At 37.3% G+C, this 22,728-nt stretch overlaps 1 protein-coding gene across 3 annotated transcripts in view; it reads right to left on the reverse strand.

The window, feature by feature from the left end:
- ANKRD50 (ankyrin repeat domain containing 50) overlaps positions 1 to 18,761 on the reverse strand; it is a 34,938-nt gene extending 16,177 nt beyond the window's left edge. Inside the window, exons 1-2 of one of the 3 annotated variants that reach the window (XM_047718386.1) lie at positions 18,472 to 18,761; positions 15,963 to 16,906 (exon numbers count right to left, since the gene is read on the reverse strand). In XM_047718386.1, the coding sequence (XP_047574342.1) occupies positions 15,963 to 16,474 (512 nt within the window). In that variant the 5' untranslated portion in view covers positions 16,475 to 16,906; positions 18,472 to 18,761. Of the gene's footprint in view, positions 1 to 15,962; positions 16,907 to 17,033; positions 18,442 to 18,471 lie in introns of those variants that run through there. The other 2 variants (XM_047718387.1, XM_047718388.1) reach the window with 2 other exon arrangements.
- Between the last annotated feature and the right edge of the window lie 3,967 nt (positions 18,762 to 22,728).

The following is a 22,728-nucleotide window of genomic DNA, read 5'->3' on the forward strand; positions in this document are numbered from 1 at the left end:
TGCTCCAAGAAAGAAGCCTGATGCAGGACTCAGTCCCAACCTGAGACCAAGGCAGACGCTTAAAAGTGACTGAGCGACCCAGGCATCCCTCTCCAGGCACTTTTATTTCTGCTTCATGCATTTGTTTAACTTAGGCAATTGCTTATCAATTATATTTTCATTTAAGGCTATATGCTTGGCCATAGATTTCTTTTGTCCCATGGCAACACTTTTCTGGTGAGTGTTTCTTGCGCTCTGCTTCTCAGATTCCTTCCTCTTTTGTTCTTGAGATGTATTTTTATGTATTTGTGACAGCTCTTCTTTAGTAAGGTAGTTCTCTCTGGACCAGCAACTGCAGGTTAGTATCCAGTGTCCAGGCTTGTAAGAATTCTCCTTATGACTCAGAGTAACAGACATGAAAAATTTCTTTGAGCTTCTACTTCTCTCCAGCCAATTAAGATCAGAAGCTGTGGGGATACACATAAAGCAAGGTTTCTCACCACAACCCTTTCCTGAACTATCCCCAAATGTCTGACTCATTCTTCCCAGCCCTCTTTGTTCTTCATTTCTGCCTAACTCGGTCCAGGGGAACTTCTAGCATAAGTCTATAACCTGTCTCCATGTTTCCAAATAAGAGTCTTTATATACTCTTGATGATAATCAGGGTATGCATTTATTATAAAGCATAAATCCTCTGCCAGTTTTGTCTGCATCTCAATTTAATACCAGCATCCACATTATACTGAGGTTTGGGCTTATAGTTCTCTCACAGTTTTAATTTTTTCCTTTTGTACTATTTTCCATGACTTAGTCATATTATAACCGGAAGCCAATCTATGGCTTTAAAAATGTTGAGCTATTTTTTTTTTTCCAGCCCTAACCCCACCCTAAACTCAAAAGTAAAAATCCCCCAAACTATCTGCTATCTATCTCCTGTGTGGATGCCCCATAGGCACCTCAAATTTAATATGTTTAAAGAAGTGATCTGAAGGAGGCACCCGCACCCCAATATTTACAGCAGCAATGTCCACAATAGCCAAAACATGGAAAGAGCCCAGATGTCCATTAACAGATGAATGGATAAAGAAGATAGGATATATACATAAAGAAGACACACACACACACACACACACACACACACACTGGAATACTATTCAGCCATCAAAAAAATGAACTCTTGCCATTTGCAATGACATGGATTAACTAGAGGGTATTATGCTAAGCGAAATAAGTCAATCAGAGAAAGACAATTAACATATGATCTCACCCAAGTAAGTTCTTCCCCAACTGCCTTTCCCATGTATGTCACTTCACGTATCTCAGCATCCCCTAGTTTCTTTTTTTTTTTTTTAAGATTTTATTTATTTATTGGAGAGAGAAAGAGAGAATGTGCAAATGAGAGTGGACAAGCACAGGGAGCAGACTCCCTGCTCAGGAGGGAGACCAGTGTGGGACTCAATCTCAGGTCCCTGGAATCGTGCCTGAGCTGAAGGCAGAAACTTAAACCAAGTTAAGCCAAAGTCCTTATGCCAAAATCTTGAGTGTCATTCCTGAGTCCTCCCTTTTGCTGTAGTCATAATGCTCTCTTTTCAGTTCTAACACCAAACATGTATGTTTGGTCTTTTGTTTGTTTTTGTTTTTTTAGGCCAATGCACTTGGTACTCCCTCTGCCTAGAAAGTTCCCCCATATAGAATTTTTTATTCTTTATGTTTCAACACAAATTTGCTTCGGAAAGACATGTTCCCTGATCACCATGTCTTACAAAGACTTCATCATCACTTATTGTTATTATTCTAAACACTCCATCTCAACTGTTTTCTTATTGTCAAATTAATTTCTTGCATTATTTGTGTAATGTTGTTGTAAGGCTGAAATGAAGCTCTTCCACGTCTATCCCCCCTCCCCTAGGACTTGGCTCTCTCCTCCTACCACACTAGCTACTCTTCACATCTTCTCAACCTTTCAACATGAAACTATGTCAATATTCAGATCTTGGATCTTCTCTTTCTTCTTCTCTATTTATGTTCACTTTTTACATTAGTTTCTTAATGTCCTTAAGTACCATCTATATTCCACTGAAATTTACATGTGCAGCTAGCACCTCTTTTCTGAATCTAGACTTGTGAATCTAACTACTTACTCAACTTCTCTGCTTAGGTATCTAATGTTAAACATATCAAACCTAAGCTTCAGACCTCAATCCTCATCTTGTGCTTCCCTTAGTCTTTTCTGCTTCATTAAAGAACAATCCCATCGTCCCAGTTTCTCAGGCCAAAAGTTTTAGAATCGTCCTATGTTTAGGAACTCCTCTTTGTTTTCCTCATACTCCACATGCAACATGCCTTCAGATCAATTTAAAAATAATCAAAATAGGACAATTTTCACTACTTCCAACACTTTACCCAAGTCCAAGCAGCACTGCCTCTAACCTTCATTTCTACACTAGCCAGCCACTGATTTCCTTATTTCACCTTCACCAAACCAGTTCTCAACAAAGTAGCCACATGATCCCTTAAAATCTTAAACCAGACAATGTTACTACTCTGTTTAAAAGACCTGATGTCTTCCAACTACTGAAAGTAAAGTAAATGTCCTTACAACAGCCTTGAAGTCCATACACTGGATGGATCCTGTTCTCTACTAGTCTCCTACACATACTCCCTTGCTTACTCTGTTCTAGCCACACAGACTCCCTTATTTTTCTTGGATTATATTAAACCAGGTTCTACTTCAGGACTTTGCACTTGATATTTCCTCAGTCTGTAATGTTCCTGTCAGAAGCTTCCTTCACAATGCCCTAATCTCCCCTCTGTAAAATAGCAATCTTTCTCCCACAATCTCCCAGCACATCACTACTATTCTCTTTACTCGTCTGATTTTTCACACAACTTTTACTGTCAATTGATATGCTATATAGTATCTTAATATTTTATTTTTCTACCAACCACCCACTCCAACCCAAAAAATGTAAGCTCAATAAACATGGATGACATTTTCACTTTTACTAATATATCCCAGTATTAAGAATGGCATCTGGTGCATTCCTAGTATCCAATATATAATTGTTAAGTGAATGAATGAATTAATAGAACCAAGTAAAAGTGAGAACTCAAAAAAATACATACATACATGTCTATATCTCACACTGGTACTATATAGGTTAATAGTGAAAGACATGCCACCCAACAAATGCCAGTAAAACAATCAAGAATTTTTAAATATTATGACCTAAAAAAGGTAAGATATAAAGGAAATAATAAAAATATTCATTTTTTTTTACATTTCAAAACAAAATTTTACAAACAAAATGGCAAGCCACAGGATCAAAGATATTAAAAATAAAAAGCTACCACTTCACGTTCACTTTCTGAAACATAAAGAACTATGAGAATACAGTGTCAGTGACCTAAAAGAGTAATGGAAATTCAAATACACAACACTGTAAGAGGTTAAACTGATAAAATTTTAAAGCATAGTTTGGTGCTATCTCACAGAATTGAAGATGAATATACATACCTTATGATCCCAAAGTTCACTTCTAACTAGGCAATTTGGAGTCACCCTTCACTACTTCATTTCTAGTATATATCCCCAAGAGAATGTTCTGAGAACCACAGTTCTGTGAAAATTTAAAAGCTCAATATATCTTTTGGGGGGCAGGGATTGGGGATGGGGGTGGAGAATGAGAGCACACCCATGCATGTGAATCAGGTGGGAGAAAGGGAAAGGAAGAGAAAGAATCTTAAGCAGGCTCCACACTCAAGCACAGAGCCCAATGTGGGGCTTGATCTTATGACCCAGAGAGATTATGACCCCAGCAGAAATCAAGAGTCAGACATTTAACCAACTGAGCCACCCAGGTGCCCCATAAAAAGCTGAATACACTCTTAAAGGAATATCACATCACAACAACAAATGAATTACTGCATAAAGACTGGAATTATATATTGTATAGTAGTTAAATGAATCATGAAGAACCACAAATAACAACACAGATAACATAAAAACAAAAGTTACACAAAAAATATTGCAGCATACTGCCAACAACACAATGCCATTTATATAGAAGAGTGGTTTTGAAAGTGTGGTATGAGGATCCCTAAGGGATTCCTATACCTTAGAACCTTTCAGGGTAAGAATAAAACTAAGATGTGATTTGCCTTTCACTCTAGATCACTCTGAAGGATACGGTGGAGTTTTCCAGAGGCTGCATTCAAAAGCAGATATGATAATCCAACTGTCTTTTATTAAGCCTAAAATTAGAAAGAGTTGCAAAAAAATGTAAAACAATGCTCTTAAGTATGTGTTTTGGGTTTGGTTTTCTTTTTGTTTCTTTTTTTTTTTTTTTGGTCCTTGACAATATATATTCTTTCACTGAAATGTACTTATGTTTAATAGTTGATGATTTATTATTAATATTTATTAGTACATATTTTTAAAATTCATCAGTTTAAATTTCAAATACAACAAATACTGATATATAACCCACATAAAACAAAGGTTCTTTGAGGTCCTTAATTTTTAAGAGTGCAAAGAGAACCTAAAATAAAAAAATTTTGAGAACTGTTGATATGGAATCAAAAATATAAAATATAAAATATTTTTTAAATATTAAATAAATATTAAAATAAAATATAAACTTGAGCATACAACTAATATGGAAATATACATATATCTCCCTATGTAGTCAAACTGCATTTAAGTTAATCAAACTACATAGATATAGAAAGTAAATCCATAAGAGGGATCATCTTTATGGGGTGTGAGATCAAAATTATTAAGGGATACCTGAGAAGGCTTCCAATGTGGATCATTTTTTTCTTTAAATAAAACAGAAAACTCAGATTTCAAGCAAATATGGTAAAATAGGTAGGTAGAGGCATATTTGTTTTCCTATTTTATTTACTTTCTTGTATAACTGAAAAATCTCAGGGGTAGGAACAATCTATCATTTTCTCCACAAATTCTTTTTCTGCAGCCATTTCTTGTACTTGGTGCCACTAATTTTTATGTTTCAATTCCTGTGAAGCCCATGGTTTGCAAGCTGCTTCTCTCTCTAAATTAGCACTTAATAAACATAGTAATTGAGACTTAAGCTATAAAAAGTTTTTTTTTCCTCCTAGTGAATATGAATTTTAAATGATAATCTCAGAAAGATTTATAAAAATTAAACTATTAAACACAGATGAAACTATGCGTTTACAGGAGAGGCAAAAGGTGGCCTCATGATTCACATCATGTAACATCAGTCTGATACTGTTAAAGAGTCTTCCATTTTATAAAAACTAATTTCAACATGCATTTTAAGAGACTACAAATAAAATAAAAAATACTGGTTCCAATGGATTCTTATTGTCTAAACTATATAATCTGTCTACATCAATTGCTCCACAGTAAAATATGTACTATTTCAAAACTGAATATGGTAGAGCAACTCAAATTATCAATATGAGCAAATTTATAATGTTTTAAATTAAAACAATTATTCCTCAATTCAAGAAATAGTTACTGAGTCTCTATTATATTCTATGCCCTAGAGATAGAAAGGAAACAAGACAGGCAAGCTGTCTCCTCATTCCAGTAGGTAGGCATAAAGTCAAAGTAAACAAATGCACAAAATAATTTCAGATCACGATAGATACTGAAAATTAAGAAATAAAACAAAGTGGGATGGTCTGATTTAAGAAACTGACTGGGTGGGGAGATTTCTTAAAGACTCGATGGAAAGGAAAGGCTCTCTGAGGAGATAATATTAAAGTCGGTTGATATCTAAGTGATATCAGATCAAGTAGTCATATAAAAACATCCGCTTGCTGGAAACTGACCTATTTCAAAGCATATTAAGGTAATGATGTGGAAAAAGAACAATGAACAAGGATGAAAGTGGTACAAGCTGAGGTCAAAGGCTAGGCAAAGAAGGGACCATGTAAGATTAGACTTTATTCTATTTTGTTTATTTTTATTATTTTTTTTTAAAGATTTTATTTATTTATTTGACAGAGAGAGATCACAAGCAGGCAGAGAGGCAGGCAGAGAGAGAGGAGGAAGCAGGCTCCCTGCCAAGTAGAGAGAGCCCGATGCGGGGCTCGATCCCAGGACCCTGAGATCATGACCTGAGCCGAAGGCAGCGGCTTAACCCACTGAGCCACCCAGGCGCCCCTAGACTTTATTCTAAAGGTAGTGAGTGAGAAGGCATTGGAAGATTTTAAGCAGGTAAGTAATATGATCTGATACTCTAAGTGCTTTGTGAAGATAAGCGAGATGAATAGAGATAGCAACAGGAAGACCATGTTGGGAGGCCAGTGCAGGAATCTACACAAGAAATAATTGGAGTAGCAGAAATGGGGCTGCAGAAGTGAAGATATTTATTTTACTTGAATTAAAACAAAAGTAGTTAATGAATTAAATGTAGGGGATGAATGAAATTGAGGAATCTATGATTTCTAAATTTTTGATGAAAATTATGGATTTCCTATTTGAAATATTATTTCCTTAGCTTTTTTATCATTAGTTATTTTTACAATAGTGGTATATTACTGGTTCCATACCTTTCTCATCCTCTTTGAACTGAGAAGCTTGCCACAACAGGTCCTTCTCACGGTCATAGTAGAAGCAAAGAGGATAAGCCCAACTACTCATGCTCACTTTAAGCTTGTTTGGATCATGTCTACTGACATCCCACTGGTCAAAGCAAATCACATGGTTGAGCCAAATGGAAAAAGGCAGAGAAGCATACTTCTCTAGTAGAAGGAACTGCAATATCATGGCAAACCCCAAGAATACACAGAAAGATGAAGATCAAAAACAAATACTTCAATCTATAACAATTTATTTTCTTTTTAAGATTTTTATTTATTTGGGGGTGCCTGGGTGGCTCAGAAGGTTGGGCCTCTGCCTTCGGCTCAGGTCATGGTCTCAGGGTCTTGGGATCGAGCCCTGTATTGGGCTCTCTGCTCAGTGGGGAGCCTGCTTCCCCTCTCTCTCTGCCTGCCTCTCTGCCTACTTGTGATCTCTCTCTGTGTGTCAAATAAATAAATAAGATCTAAAAAAAAAAAAAAGATTTTTATATATGTTTGATAGAGAATGAGCATAAGCATGGGGAGAGGCAGGCAGAGGGAAAGGAAGCAGCAGACTCCCCAATGAGCAGGTGGCATGAATTGGGTCTGGATCCCAGGACCCTGGGATCATGACCTAAGCCGAAGGCAGATGCTTAACCGACTGAGCCACCCAGGCACCCCAATGTATTACAGTTTTTATGTATTCAAATCATGAGTCATAATTGTAAAAGGTCAGCAGCTTCTGGAAAGCTCCAAATTTTTTTCCAGATAACAATTAAGATATAATTAGTTCTCTTAATTAATACTTATTTTTTAAATTAAGCAATTACATGAGCACTTAAGAGTCTATTTTATTATCAATGACTATATTTATTATTTTTTTATTTTTAAAAAAGATTTTTGTTGAGACAGAAAGTGAGCACAAGTGGGGAGAAGGATCAGAGGGAGAAGCAGACTCCCCATTAAGCAAGGAGCCTGATGCCTGGCTTGGATCCCAGGACCCTGAGATCATGACCTGAGTTGAAGGCAGACACTTAACCCACTGAGCCACCCAGACACCCTTCCAATGACTATATTTAACTATGCATGTATATAGTAAAAAAAAAAAAAACCAACAACATTACATTAGAATATATCTGAGATTAGAGGGACACATGAGCAGCTCAGTTAGATAAGCATCTGCCTTCAGGTCAGGTCATGATCCTGGGGTCTTAGGATCAAGCCCCATATCCGGATCCCTGCTTGCAGGGAGCCTGCCTCTCCCTCTCTTCCCCATTCGTGCTATCTCTCACATTCTTTCTCAAGTAAATAAATACCATTAAAAAAAATGTGTTTCTCAGGTTAGAATAACATGAAAGAGAGAAATTGATTTATAATTTAAGACATTTATGTATAGTATGGTCAAAGACAAAACTAGAACAATGTAGAGTAAATAAGCAATCAATCAGAATATACTTAAAGGTGCATTTTTTAAATGTTAAGCTCCATAACCTACATGGGACTTGAACTCACAACTGTGAGATCAAGAGTCACCTGCTCTACTGACCAACCCAGTCAGGTGCCCCTTAAAAGGTATTTTTAAGGGCAGAAAAGTATTTACTTATTTTATTTCATAAAATCAAACCGTTTTATCATATGGAAAACATTTGATTTCATAAAAATTTTTTTAAAACATCAAAATGGGGGCGCCTGGGTGGCTCAGTGGGTTAAGGCCTCTGCCTTCAGCTCAGGTCATGATCCCAGGTCCTGGGATCGAGCCCCACATCGGGCTCTCTGCTCAGCAGGGAGCCTGCTTCCTCCCCTCTCTCTCTCTCCCTGCCTCTCTGCCTACTTGTGATCTCTCTCTCTCTCTCTCTCTCTCTGTCAAATAAATAAAATCTTTAAAAAAAAAAAAAAAAATCAAAAATGCTCGGGGCACCTGGGTGGCTCAGTGGGTTAAAGCCTCTGCCTTTGGCTTAGGTCATGTTCTCAGGATCCTGGGATCAAGCCCCGCATCGGGCTTTCTGCTCAGTGGGGAGCCTGCTTCCTCCTCTTTCTCTGCCTGCCTCTCCACCTACTTGTGATCTCTGTCAAATAAATAAATAAAATCTTTAAAAAAAAAAATCAAAAATGCTAAAAACAAGGTGAAGCAAAAAACAAAACAAAAACAAAAACAAAAAATCTGCAACATACATAACAGAAAGTTCATATCCTCTCCCTCTCTCCCTCTCCCTCTCTCTCTCCATATGTATATATGGGAAGTTCTTACTAGACACTGAGAAAAATAAGACTATTCCTACTTTTCACATCTCTTACCCACATTAACACTGACTTATACACTTAAAATGTTTCTTGAAACAACAAATGAGCTTGTGTGCTCTGAGCAGTTTTGGAAACAGGATACCTACTTTAGATGGAATAGAATAAAATTTTCAAGAACTTTTAACAAAGGTAAGCAGGGAAATTTGAATTTGCAATATAGGTTAGATCATCACAATCTCAGAGAAATGACCTAAAGAAAGCACTATTTTATTAAGGCTAATCAGCCAACTATGAACAAAATGAATTAGAATATAGAGGCTAAAATTAAAAAGATCAACTAGGAGTAAATGAATAATATTCTAGATGAGGATAAAAGATTCAAGAAACATTCTAAGAAAATGATTAAATACTTTAGAATAAACTAATAGAAAATAATCAAAGAAAACTCTAGAAACAAACTGAGGGCAGTGCTTCTTAAATTTCAACGTGCATTGGATTCACTTAGGAAATGGGTTAAAAGGCACATTCAGATTCAATAGACCTGAGATTCTGCATTTCTAATAACTTCCAAGAGATGCCGATAATATTGACCTTAAGACCACACTTAAGTCTAGGAAGTTAAGAACTAAGAAACAACTTAGATACTAAGAGTCCATTTTCCCAGAATTCCAGATAATGACCAAGTTTCATATTAAATGCTTTCATCCTGTATCCTTCCATCTTGGCAGTTGCTAAAGTTGCATTTTTACATTTATTTTTGTGAATATTTGTCCAATGTGTATTCCCGCCCACCCCCACCCCCAACCCCCCCCACACACTTAACCCAGTGTCCTGTTTGGCTCACGGCTCTAGCCCTGACACTGAGTGTATTTCTGGCACCCAGCAGGTGCAGAATATTTGTTTCAGAAATAAATGAATGAGCCAATGAATAGAAACGCTGAAAGAGATGCTGATTTGAAAAAGACAGAAAGGTTAGTGAAGAACACTCTAGTGAAAAGATACATGTTAATCAGAGTGAGGATAAAGGCTATTGATGTAGATTTCATTGCCATCATATTAGATATGACCATTGGTAGCCACATAAGTAAATAAAATTATTAAAGGAGCATGTATAAAGAGAGAAGAACTACGTAAGATTTGTTGGACAAACACTCAAAGAGAACCTAGAGGGAGAGTGACCAAACAATGTAGTCAGGGGATTTTGAAAGGAAGAAATTACAGATAATGAAAAAAGTTCTAGGACTTATCATCTAAGGCTAAGATAGAGAGAGCAATGAGTTCAAAAACTACACTACATAAATATCTTTCTGTGGGTATGTATATATAGAAGTCAAACATCAGTAAGTTAAAAAATGAGGTCATAGAAGTAGTACTTGCATATACAAATTCAAAGTATGAAGATTTGATGGGAAATTTTTTAAAAAATCATTTTTTTTTTTTCCCAGAGGAACAGAAAACATGTTCGTGTCTGAAAATGCCAGTAGGAGCCAGGCTGGATATATAAACAAATGAAGTGGTCTTGGAATAGAGTAACAGAGTTGGGGGAACTGGTGTGTAGGTCCCATCTAAAGACAGCACTTAACTCAGCTCTACCAAATAACTGATTCTAAAGAATGAGAACCTAATATTGTCAAATTTCCTTTTGTTTGTTCAAGAAAAACTAAAAATCTGGATGTGTGTGTGAAATTTCCTGAATTGGGTAAAAAATATTCTACTTGTAGGATATAACTTTACTCTCTCTGGTCTAAAAAGAAATTCTGAGTTATTAAGAAGTAAATCAAAGAATGGCCAAGTAGAACTAAAAATATAACTAAAATTAAACAGTAAAAATATGGAGCAATATGTTATGTCATTATAGCAGAAGTGATTAAAGGTAGTGGAATGGTTCAGCAAATGATAAAGAGTACCAGGAACGGGAACCAAAGGTAGTAGCTCTTAAGATATGAATATAAAAGAGAAAGTACCCATATCAAGGGTAGAAAGAAAAGGTTTTAGGAAGGGAAAGAGGGAGGGCTTGAATGAATGGAAGTCCATCTTAAAGTGAATAACATGGTTAAAAATTGGAAAAACAGACAATTCAGTGAAAAATGACTTAGACTATAACGAATAAAGAATTTTGATTATGAAAATTACATTAATCCATTTATTTTATTTAAAAAGTGAACAGTAAAGACACTTTAGAAGATCTTTTAATCTGATAACATCTAAGAATGGATAGTGACAGTTAGAAATTATTAGTAGTATTAGTTATACAAGACAGATAATGGAAAGGGAATATTTTTCCTTGAAAATACCCCAAAACTGAAGGTAAGAGGGAAGTACACATACCAGTCTCATTCTGTTCTTAGTCCCTTTGTTGAGTATGCCAAAAATACTTGGAGCCAGTTAAGACAGAAGATAGACATCTGGCCACTTAAAACTATCTGGACTAATGCCATATTCATACATGCTAAAGAGCAGACACAGCAGGTTAGTAAATTAATAATCACTATATCAATCTGGTCTGCATTGAAAACTGACCTAAATAACATTTCAATTCCCTTTCTTACGCAAGAACTTCAGCAGTCCTTCAATTAGGTTCAAACATATTCTAGAAAGGTAAGGAGCATTATTCACTCATTCAGATGATAATCAGCACTTGCTATATGCAAAGTGCTATTCAAAGCACTATGGTAAATATAAAAAATTAATCAGTCATGAATAATGTCATGAAGAAGCATATGCCTAATAGAGGAGATAACAGAAGAGATATGCATAAATAGCCAGAAAAGAAGCTAAAAATCTAAAGAGATACAAGTGAAAAATGATATATGTTCAAGGAGAAGGAAATAAAAAGACGAGGAAAAAGGATTCAACCATTTGAGGATTCCTAACTGACATAAAAAAACAAATGTCAGTTTGGTCTTCCAGTTTCCAATTCTTTCTAACAAGCATTTCGCTACTAACATTTAGCATTTTCTTGCTAAATTCTCAAAGTTCAGTCAGTCATCCTAATTCTTCATCACAATTTATTCCATTTACACATTACACAGAACAAAGTCTTTTTACTAAGGAAAAACTGATATCACACATAGAAAACTCATACCTGGTCCTGCATATTGTTAACTAGAAATAAAAACTAGAAAATGTTATCTACCAGAAACAAAAATTTGTATTTCCCACTACCACATCTGTCTAAATCTCCGAGAACATCCTTGGGTTTAAGGATCATGAGAGAAAGGTTCAGAAAGGAGATTCTGGTTGAATGAAATAACCATGTCCAGCTGTGTTTCTAAGCCAGTCACAAGATCTGAAACTACTACTCTCTTTCTCACATTCCCTAACTTAGATACCTTGACACGCCTGTCAAAAATAATTGTATTTGTTTACAGTTTATGACTACCAGAAGAGTCTAACACTAACTCTAGAAAATACACAATATACACAAAGTTTTGCAATAAGAGCCTGAAGGGGAAAAGGCAAAATGAAAGAAACCGCCCCTAATTCTAAAGTAAAAATGTAATTGTCATAGACTTAGTTCCATCAACAGAAATGAGAAAAAAAATTCTAAACACAGTAACAACAGCTTTGTAACTTAACCAATTAAGAGAGAAAAATGAAAAAGGGAAAAAAAAAGAAATTAATGGGTCTTCATTCATCATTCCCTTTAGATCATATAATTCCTTCCAACTAGTGTTAAAACATTCACGTGTTGCATGAACACTATAACAAGGATTTACCCCAAATATTACTTCTTTATAGAAATAGGATAAATATTACTCTAAGAATTTGAGCTCCATGAAGGCAGGGTATTTTGTCTGTTTTATTCACTGACTTAACTCCAGCTGAACTCTACTTAACACAGAGAAGGTTCTCAATAAATATCTCCAGCTGAACTGTGCTTAAAACACAAAAGACTCTCAAATATTTGACTTAAGAATGAATGAATGTCAGAAGAGATCTTGTGACAACTAAATCAAAAAATCAAGATAGTATATCTTGTGAGAATGGAAAGAAAGCAGCAACATTTAACTAGATTAAAATAATGTTCCTCTTATTTTTATTATCATATAGTAAAAGACCAGTAATTAACAAGTTACCACGCAGGTGTAAGACCTGCAATCATGTAAGATTTTTTGTGGTATTACATATTCTATCTAGTATCATTAAAGATAAATACTAGGGAAAAAATTAGGAAGTAAACTGAAGTGTATAAAACACATTTGATACTGAATCACTTCTCTGCAATTTCCCCAACTTTGTGGATCTGTGACCAAGTAATATTTTTATCAATTTTCCAATTATTATATACTATTAAATTGTTTCACACATGAATATATGAAACCATCAATATTACCAAGTGTTCGATGTTAAAAAAGTAACAATATAAAACTGGTTTTGAGTTTTTTCCCAAAAGTGAAAAAAAATTTTACTTTGCTTATATTTCCTCTCCTATCATGTTATAATAAGCTTTGATCTGTCTCCCTTAAAATAATATAATTTATTGAAAACAACGATTGCCTACCTGTTGAATTACATTTCTCCCTGCCTAAATAAGATAGGTTCCTATTAAAATTCTCTAAAGGACTTTCTTAACAAATCAATCACCAATAAACCTAAAATAAAATCTTGACTCTGTTCCAAAAGTAAAGGCTTAGATCATCTAATGCCATACACTATGCAAAAATATTTCTCTTTAGCTATGACTTGTATTCTCACATTTGCATTTATTTGACTATGGTTATAGTAGAACTTCACAGTCTTAGAGGAAATGCATTCTATGAATTATCAGAAACAGTTGTTACAATACCAGAGTTACCTAATTTATTTAGTGATTAATTACTTTAATGATGAAGAAAGTAACCCAGGTTTCTGAAAGATCCAGGAGGAAATTAAAAGCACCAAAATGTTCCAAATAGAAAGACTATATTTCCATTATCATTTGGGAATACAAAGTGATTAGTTACTTCTGTCAGTCAGAAAATCGGGACTGGTGTGGTTTTTATAAATATCTCTAATTGCTTCTTATGTCCCTTCAATTAGTTAATAACTAAAATACACATAGAGGAAAAAATAGGAGTATCATCTCAGTAGAAGGACGTTTTCTCAAAAAATTTATGATACCATACTAAAAGTCTGCTCAAAATCGGATATAGCAAAATATACAGTCATTGGACATGATTTTAAATATTTAAGGACATTTGAAATTTACACATAAAATTCCAAGAAAATAAACTGTGTAATTACATACTTTAGTTGGACTAAGTTCAACTTAGTTAGCTAAGTTCTTTGGAACTGATTTCCTAAGTGTTAAATCCAAATAATTATAAGAAATGAATCATAAAAATGAAAATTCAGTCTTCAACTAGTGATAGGATCTTCACAAAAAGTAGGAAGTCACAGGAAAAGAGCTGTTATGTACAGAGACTTTACACTCTTAAAAAGTAGAGATTTATATATATTAAAGATATCCCTGATTCCTATTTAAACCGTCCACTGAACCTGGTATTTTCATGTCTGTGTGCACCAATATCACCTAACAGATTTTACTTTGTTATTTAAAACTGATCTAATAGTTTTAACCCTGATGTTAGTGGCTAAAAGCAAAAGGTAATAGATCTGTCCTGAGTTTTACTGGGACTGCATTTTATCATTAAAAACTCAGCAATAATATCACACCTCTCAAAGACACATCCCTTTGGGTGACTTTAATACCCATCCCATGTTTGAATTCCATACCACTAAACATAAAGATAATTCTGTACTACTACTGTATCATTTATATGGGTAATCTGAAACGTACACTCAAATCACAACTGTGACACATACCCCTGTCCTCCACAAACTTCTAATCCACTCTCCCCTTCAAGTCCTTCAAAGAATTTCTATGATTACAAATCTGTATTCAAATACACATACTTCAAATCCCAGCTCTGCCACTTACTAGCCTTTAACCTTGGATAAGTTACTTAGGCTTTCTGTGCCTCGGTTTCCTCATCCATGAAATGGGAATAATAATAGTATCTATTTCACAGGATTGCTATGAAAATAATTTAGTATTTGTAAATCACTTAGAACAGTGACACATAATGTTTGCTATATAATTAATATTTTCAATATCACTTAAAATTAATAGATTCCATATCATTAGATAATGAGGACATCATAAAAACAAACATCACTCCTTTCATAACAATTCAAATCCTGCTTAAATGACTCCTAGAGACACACAGAGAAACAGACATAGGGTCACACATACATACACGTATGCTAATCTCTACCACACCGTATACCTGCAGCTTTGGGGAACAAACTTCTGCCTGCTAAGAACTATTTATTGTGAAGGGATCAAAGTGTATGCAAACGAGTCATTCAAGCAGCAGTGAGGCAATAGCAAGCACAAAAATAACAATCTGCCGACTTCTTTTACAATGAGCAGAGGGGTGATATGCAAAAAATTCTTTTCAAGGAATCATGTTTTCTTCGCTCACTTGCTCTCTTCTTAGACCAACCAATTTACCAATGGAAAAATGCTTACTTGAGGTTAGGAAAAAGTTGTTTTTCATACTGCTCACTAAAAGTACTAAAATTACCCCAGATTTTCATTATTTTATAAATATCACATATTTAAAAGCACCACTTAAGTTTTTGTTTACTTGATAGTGGAATACATCCCAAAACACAGATTTTCTTCAGATTTTCAATGGCCAATGATCTTTCAAAAAGAACTTGCCTCACTTAGAGAAATAAGAATACCATAAGCAAAAAAGATTCTATGCTGCGAGTTCCTTTAAATTCAATGCCATATATAGTTCACCCTCCCTGAAACTGTAGCCTCTTTTCCAGGCAGCTAAGTGGTTTTCTCTACAAGAACAAATATCCCTTACCAGTTAGATAACATTAGAAAAGTAAATAAACAATTGCCATAAATTTGAAAAAAAAATTAAGTTCCTGCAGTGCTTCACATTCTGTTATTAGAAAGTAAAATAAATTACTTTTAATCCATATCCTGTGCAACACAAAGCTTAAATTTTGTTTCCTTCAATACTCAAAGTAAACATGTGTATTTACAACTACAGATTATCCCCAAATGTGCAGGTACCCCATAAAATTTTAAAAACAGACAAAAATACAAACCAAAAAAAAATCTAGAAAACATTAATTTTTGCTTAGAAACCAGAACATCAGGGCATTCTTACTGTTACCTTTTAAACGCTTCAGCTGGGTTCCTTTCACATTCTCCAGGCTGTAAGAGGCTTTGGACTGCTGGATCCCTTAGCTTATCCTCATATCCTTGGAGTAGTCCACTGCGGCAGATCTGGGCAACTAGACCTCTAATAAACCCTCCAACACACAAAGTATCAGAGTCTTGGGCTTTGCAGAAATGAAAGGCCAAAGCTTGGCGATGTAAACCTCTCTGCAAGCTTGCAGGTGAACTTGGCCACAACAGCTCAGTACATAGGGCTGTCTTGCCACTGCCAGGCCCTCCTACCAACAACACACCCCAGGCAGCTCCTTTTCCAGAGACAACACTAGCATTATTCCCAGAATTCATTACAAGGGATGGTGTGTTGACAGCACTATTGCAGCAGTTAGTTTTCTCCTGGAGGCAATGCTGAAGCTTGTGGAAAACCCACTCCCTACAGTAAAACTGCTTCCCCTGCAGTAAACTCGTTTGAGCCATTTTGCAGACTTTCTCTTCCCAAGGATTAGTCATAATAGGTTCCTTATCTTCAACATTTGCTAGATCCTGGATACATCAACACAGGTCTTTACATCCATTAGGACATAACTTGCAAATTAAGTTGACTTTGAATGATACAGTAACGAGTTACAGTAAAACTCAACAGCCATAGATGCCGTTTGCCAACAGAATGTGCATGACTTTGACTCTTTACTCTTGATTATCAGCAGAGATTCTATTAGTTTAACTGTTGAACTGGTGGAAAATTGCCTGGTTCCAAAGCGTGGCAATACTTTCCCTAAATCTTGATTGGTCACATAACTCCATGGTTATATCTTAGAGTTTATGTGATTGTGGATGTTTCAAGTGTGCAGATGAGACAATACATCTGGAAAACTAAAGAGAATGCCCAATCTTTCAAATTGTACAAAATGCTTCTCCAAATTCGAAGTGTTAATTCTGTATCTGAAAATTAGATGCAGAAAAGATGTCTATTATAGTAAATGCCATCAAAGAGGTTACATGTATACAGTAGATTGGTAGTTCTATATTTCTTGTTGAAGGACAGTCACTCAAAGTACTAGACCTTAACCAGTTTTAGGCATCTGGGCAATTGCCAGGGAGGGAACTGTTTCAGATTATGTGGCAGAAATGACAGTCCACTGTTACCACCTTCTTAATCCAAAGCATTCAAAAACTGCATTTTCAAGAGAGTAGATTCTTAATGAACCTGTTCACAGATTTCTAGGTTCAAGAGAGCTGGCAATCAACAATTTCCACAAATAACTAAAATAAAACAACAATATCTTAGTGCAAAATATCGTGTGTTAAGAGCTTGTTTACTTAAAAGTTTACAAAGGATACAATTTGCCAGTTAAAATAATCTCAAAAATCCATATACTTAAAAAAAATCCATATGCTTCATCTTTGGTACTTTCAAAAAGTTGGACAATTGCCCCCAGAATCAAAATTACATTTTCCTTTCTGTATTCTACTTCCTCTATGGTTATGCTTCCCAAAGAGCTGCATTTTTATCAGGTTACCCTAGATTAAAACAAACAAACAAACAAAACTGTGTAAAAAGGAAAAAAAAAAAAAAAGGCTTTATGCACACACAGTAACATCCTTAACTCTGGCCAAAAAGGTCTTTCCGACTAGCTTGGTAGAACAGCGCCAGTTAAAGGAAGCTCTATTAAACTGCACAGTCCAGCCAGTCAAGGACTCCGTTTACTCGACTAGTCACACTTCTTTGTTGATAGTTTGCAAAACCTAGGGGATGATTACCAGGGTTGTGGCTGGATGGGAGTGGGTTAAAAACAAACAACAAAACAAAACAAAAAACTGAGGGGAGGATGAGGATGATCTTAAACCATAAATCTAAAGACCAGTACAATGTGAATTCTTCCTTCCTCTGCGCTACAGATAAACGTTTTGGATTGGGATGAGGATTGGAATCTACTACTGTGGCCGGAGAAAAGGCTGCTGGGGAGAATTTCTTCCCACTCAGAAAAGGGATAAGGAGTAGAGTGCTCCAGGGCTGGTTGGTGTTTGCCTACAGTTCCGGCCTCTAGTTTCAGCTGATAGACAAAAGGAACTCCGGGATTCCCAGAGACGGGAACCACCTTCGGTTTGAGCAGCCAGGAGCCACAGGGGGGCCACCTCGGAGAAGACACGGACTGAGGTGCAGCTTCTACGCTGAGGTCTTCCCTTCCAGAAGGCTGGGAACGCCCCAAACACCCCGCCCCGCCCCGAGATTTTGGGGTGTGTCTTTTGAAGGGGGAGGGGGTGCCCGACGTCCTTGCCAATCCCAGATGAGGGGTCGCCTCCCTGTTGGGTGTCCAGCTCTGCGCCCCTAACAACACGCGCCGCTCCCGCCCCCCCGACCCACGGCGGAACGTGGGGAGAAGTCGGTCTGGGCTGGAGACTAGAAAGGGTGGGCGGGTAAGTCAGGTTCGAGCCTAGCCAAAGCCCCCAAGCTTCCGACCTGAGAAGGGGCCTCGCTTCTATTCCCGCTGCCGCCCCTCAGTTACCTCGGCCCCAGCCGCCGCCGTGGCCGTTGCCGCCCCGGCGGACTCTAAGCCCCAGACACTTGCTCCTCTGAGAACCCGCGACCGCCAGCGCTCCTTGTACTCCAACTGCAGCCGCCTCCCTCGCTCGGCCTGGGGTTCGCTCTCCGGTCCAGATTCGCCTGTTGGCCCCCGGCAACTGCCAGTTCCAGCTGCCCCAGCAGCCTTGGTCGTGCTCCTCCCAACCCCCACCAGCCAACCGCCGCCGCCGCCGTCAGGGCAGTGACTGTCTCAGGCAGCCCGGGACTCGGCCGGCTCCGCCCCGCCCCACTCCTCGACCCCGCCCCCACGCCCAGGCCCCGCCCCCCAACCGCTCGCCCTTTCTTCGCCCGCCCGCTCCTCCCCTTGCCCCTCCCCTCCCCCTACTGCGCCCACCCGTCGCCGGCAGTGGCTGGGCGTGTGCGGGCGCCTGGACCCCAGTGCCCGCGTCGCTGGGGAACCTTTGGGGAGGGGGTGGGGGGTGGCCTTGGGGCCCCGCCTTTCGGAGGGGCGGAGAAAGGGGCGGGGGCTGCGTTCTCACGTTCCCGAGCTCACGCGAGTCGCTGCCCCCACCCACCCCGTCACTACTCGGCCCTGAGCCTTTCTTTGTCTTCCAGGGCGGAGGGACTCGCTGGCTTTGGGGGCCATATCCGCTCCTGGGAAGGGCAGTTGGGCGGGCAGAGTTCCCTCTTGCCTCTCCCTTAAACCCCTTGTTCGAAAAGACCACTCCAGACCCGTCCTATTCTTCAGTCGTCCGGGTTCCCTTTCAATCCATTAAATTTCTCAGTCTGGGACAGAGAAGCAAGGAAAGGACTGGGAAGAATATTGTAAAAATAAAAAAATAGTAGGGTATAGGGCGACATTCCCATCCGCCTCATCAAAAGGACATGGCCTCCCACCAGATGTAGTTGAAAGTAGTCATGATTCGGTCTCAGGCTCCTCCCCTCCTGGGTGGTTGGATGACCTGCAGGGGCCACTATAGGGGAAAAAGTCCACAGTGGAGGTTAGACTGTAGAATCAGATAAACTGCCTTAGAGGGCCTGACTATAGGTAGTTACTGTTGAACTAGAGAGGCCAGTTGTTTGCATTCGCTTGGACCTGGGTTCTTTTATTAGATTCCACATTTCTGCTGGGAAGGTAAATGTACTGTCAACTGAGAGAGTAGAAAATGTGCTATCCTTATTGTTTCATTATTTTTGGTAAAGCCATGCGCTCTCCATCTCCCATTCACTATTAATTTGAATGTTTATTTCCCAAATATTAAACCAGCCTCCCATCTGTTTTCTCTGGAATTTCAAAGTACAGTTATCACATGTAACTAGAAAGTCAAAACCAAATAGATTGTGCTTGTGCTTACCCTTCCATTCTGTTTATTCCTAGCCTATCCATGGCATTTTGAAGCTTGATCTTAGTATTTAATTCATTTTTTGTGACTTCTGAGGTTCTTTTCTAAAGTAGAAGCAAAAAAGGCAAAAGAAAACTCCCAGAATTAGAGAGTTGAAAATTGTTTTTTAAAAAAAAATACAATTTTTATTTGCATTTGCTTAAGCAATTTTAATTACCACTCAGCTTGTTTGCCACACAGCTTTATAGTCATCTAGTCCTTCAATTTCATGGCTGTAATATTATATGTTTAGAAAAATTACAAATAAGTATGTACATCATACTATCATTTCCACTAAACTATTTGCTAATACAATAATTAAAATAATTTCTGCCCAATAGAGAGAGAAGTAATGGAAACTTGGGTTTAGTAGGCCTAATTTTTTTATGATAACCAACCATCTTAGAATGCTGTTTGAAATACCATCAGGGATAACCGAGCTGTAATAATCTTCAGACTCGTTTAGAAAATTTTTTGACTTTAAAGTTTATTTCACATTTCATTTTTATGGCTTTTTGCTTTCCCTAATAAAATCTCTGAAGAGCAGGGACTATGCCCTACACAGCCTTGCATTTCCAACACTAAGCGAGGTTCCCAGGATGTAAAGCCTGTCTGCTTTTTCACTCCACACTTAGAGACTTCCAATGTACCTTACATTATGTTGAGCTTAGTGATAGGTTATACACAACTGGCAGGATGAACACAGTTTCTTAAAGTCTGGGGGACTATTGCAGGGCAAAGGAAACTTCGGATTACTTTAGCCTTCCTTTCTTTTTGGAATATCCATTTATCACCCCAATTTTTGATATGAAGCAATGATGTTTTTTGTTTTTTCAACCTCTTCTAGACTATATTGCTGCCTTTAAATCTCTCTCACCAAAAGCTGAAATCTCCATTGTTGGGAAGTATGTGTGTGTGTGTGTGTGTGTGTGTGTATGTTTGTGTGTGTACACTTAGTGAGTCTATTTATTGACCTAACCAGGACATTTTTTTTTTTAAGATTTTATTTACTTATTTGAGAGAGAGTGAGGGAGAGAGAAAGCAGAAACAGGGATAGACAGGGAGGCAGACTCCCCTGCTGAGCAGGGAGCCCCATGCAGGGCTTGATCCCAAAACCCTGGGATCATGACCTGAGCTGAAGGCAGATGACCAACTGACTGAGCCACCCTGGCACACCTAACCAGGACATTTTTTGAGAACAAAAAAACAGAAAGACAATAAAATTAATTAAAATTGTGTAATTCTTAGATATATTTCTTTATTGACTGGAAACTTGATTGTATTATATTTAGTGGAGACATCGAATAGTTCTTTTCAAGCATTATTTTCCAAAAATATAACAATTACATATATAAACACATAAATATACATTTATGTACAACATGTTATGACTTTTTTTAATCAATTACATGAATGCCAAAAATGGCATAAGCAGCATACTCACTCTTAGTTCTTATTCACATACATTAATCAACTTCAGTATATTTTTTCTAGCACCATACTGATATTTTTCCAAAGAAAGCATTTTTTAGGATGTAGTTTTCCTTATTTTAGTCTGTTCATAAAAATTGCCTGAATTTTCCTTACATTTGAATAAATTTGAAATTTTTGACACCGTCAATGCTTCTCTGTAGACCATGGTATTTTTAATGGAAAATTTTCTTTCTAAGTGCTGAGGTACCTAGTACATTGAAAGCAAACTCTAATAAATAAAATATATTCTCAATTTAAATTTCTTTATATTGAAATGTACAGAGTTTTCAGCCCAAATCTTTCCATAGGTGTATTCTTTTTTGTAACCTCACTCAGAGTAACATCATTCAACAGACATTTTTACAAGACAAAGCTCATCATTTAAATGTTCTTTCCATTTATTTTGATAGTTGTCCTTATGGAATACATTCAATTCCTTCCTTGATTGGTAGAGGTATATTTCAATATCTTCCTGTTTGCAACTTTTGTTTTCAATAATTACAATCACTGAAAGCTGCAAAATTCTAATATTTTAATTTTAAAGTTTCGATGATTTTAAATGAAGTGATATGAAAATGCAAAGGATTCTAGTTTAACTCTAACTAGTGTAGATCACTCAGATTTGTTTACAAAGTAATTCTTTAAATAAGTATCACTGGCAGTCTTGCAAATTATGCCACAAATTTAAAAGAACTTTTACTACACAAAAGCATTCAGTGTACTTGCTGTATGCTCTACTACAGGGTAACTCAGTCTCCATTTCACCTATACCTTACCTTCGGTTTCTCAACATTTACCCCTGATTCTCTGATGTGGCAGCCTGGTGAGTTCATGCATGTCAAAGGCGGCAGCAGCACCAGACCATAGCACTCTTGACTAGTACATCAAACTCCTGGTCAGATCAACAGGCTTGAAAGTTTCCCTATTCCGAAGACCAGCAGTTGGCTGAACCTAGCCTCCCATATCAAACTGTACTTCTTTCCCCTAGCTGCTATCCTTCACACCATCCCTGAAAGGAAGGGGTTAGTTACTTTGCATCTGGAAAGAGTCCGGAAAAGGGTTATTGCTGGCAGTCTTTCAAATTTCCCAACAAATTTAAAGAATTTTGTTCACTGCTAATGTATCTCACACACTATTAAACAAGACCATAGCAGAAGCTGCAAATAAATATGAAGGTCTACCAAACCTTCTGGATTATTTTAATACTACTGTTGATAATGGGGCTTTGTTTACACAAACATGCACAAGTTACGCTAGTTAACTGGGCCTGATGTAGCCCTAGACTATAGAAGTCTTTGATGCAGTAGGTGTAATAATAGGAACATCCAGCTGTGGCTATCTACCTAAACACTTCTTTTAAAAACTGCTTATTCAAGCTCTCCATT

Source organism: Lutra lutra, chromosome 2, assembly GCF_902655055.1.
Source record: "Lutra lutra chromosome 2, mLutLut1.2, whole genome shotgun sequence".
NCBI lineage: Eukaryota > Metazoa > Chordata > Mammalia > Carnivora > Mustelidae > Lutra > Lutra lutra.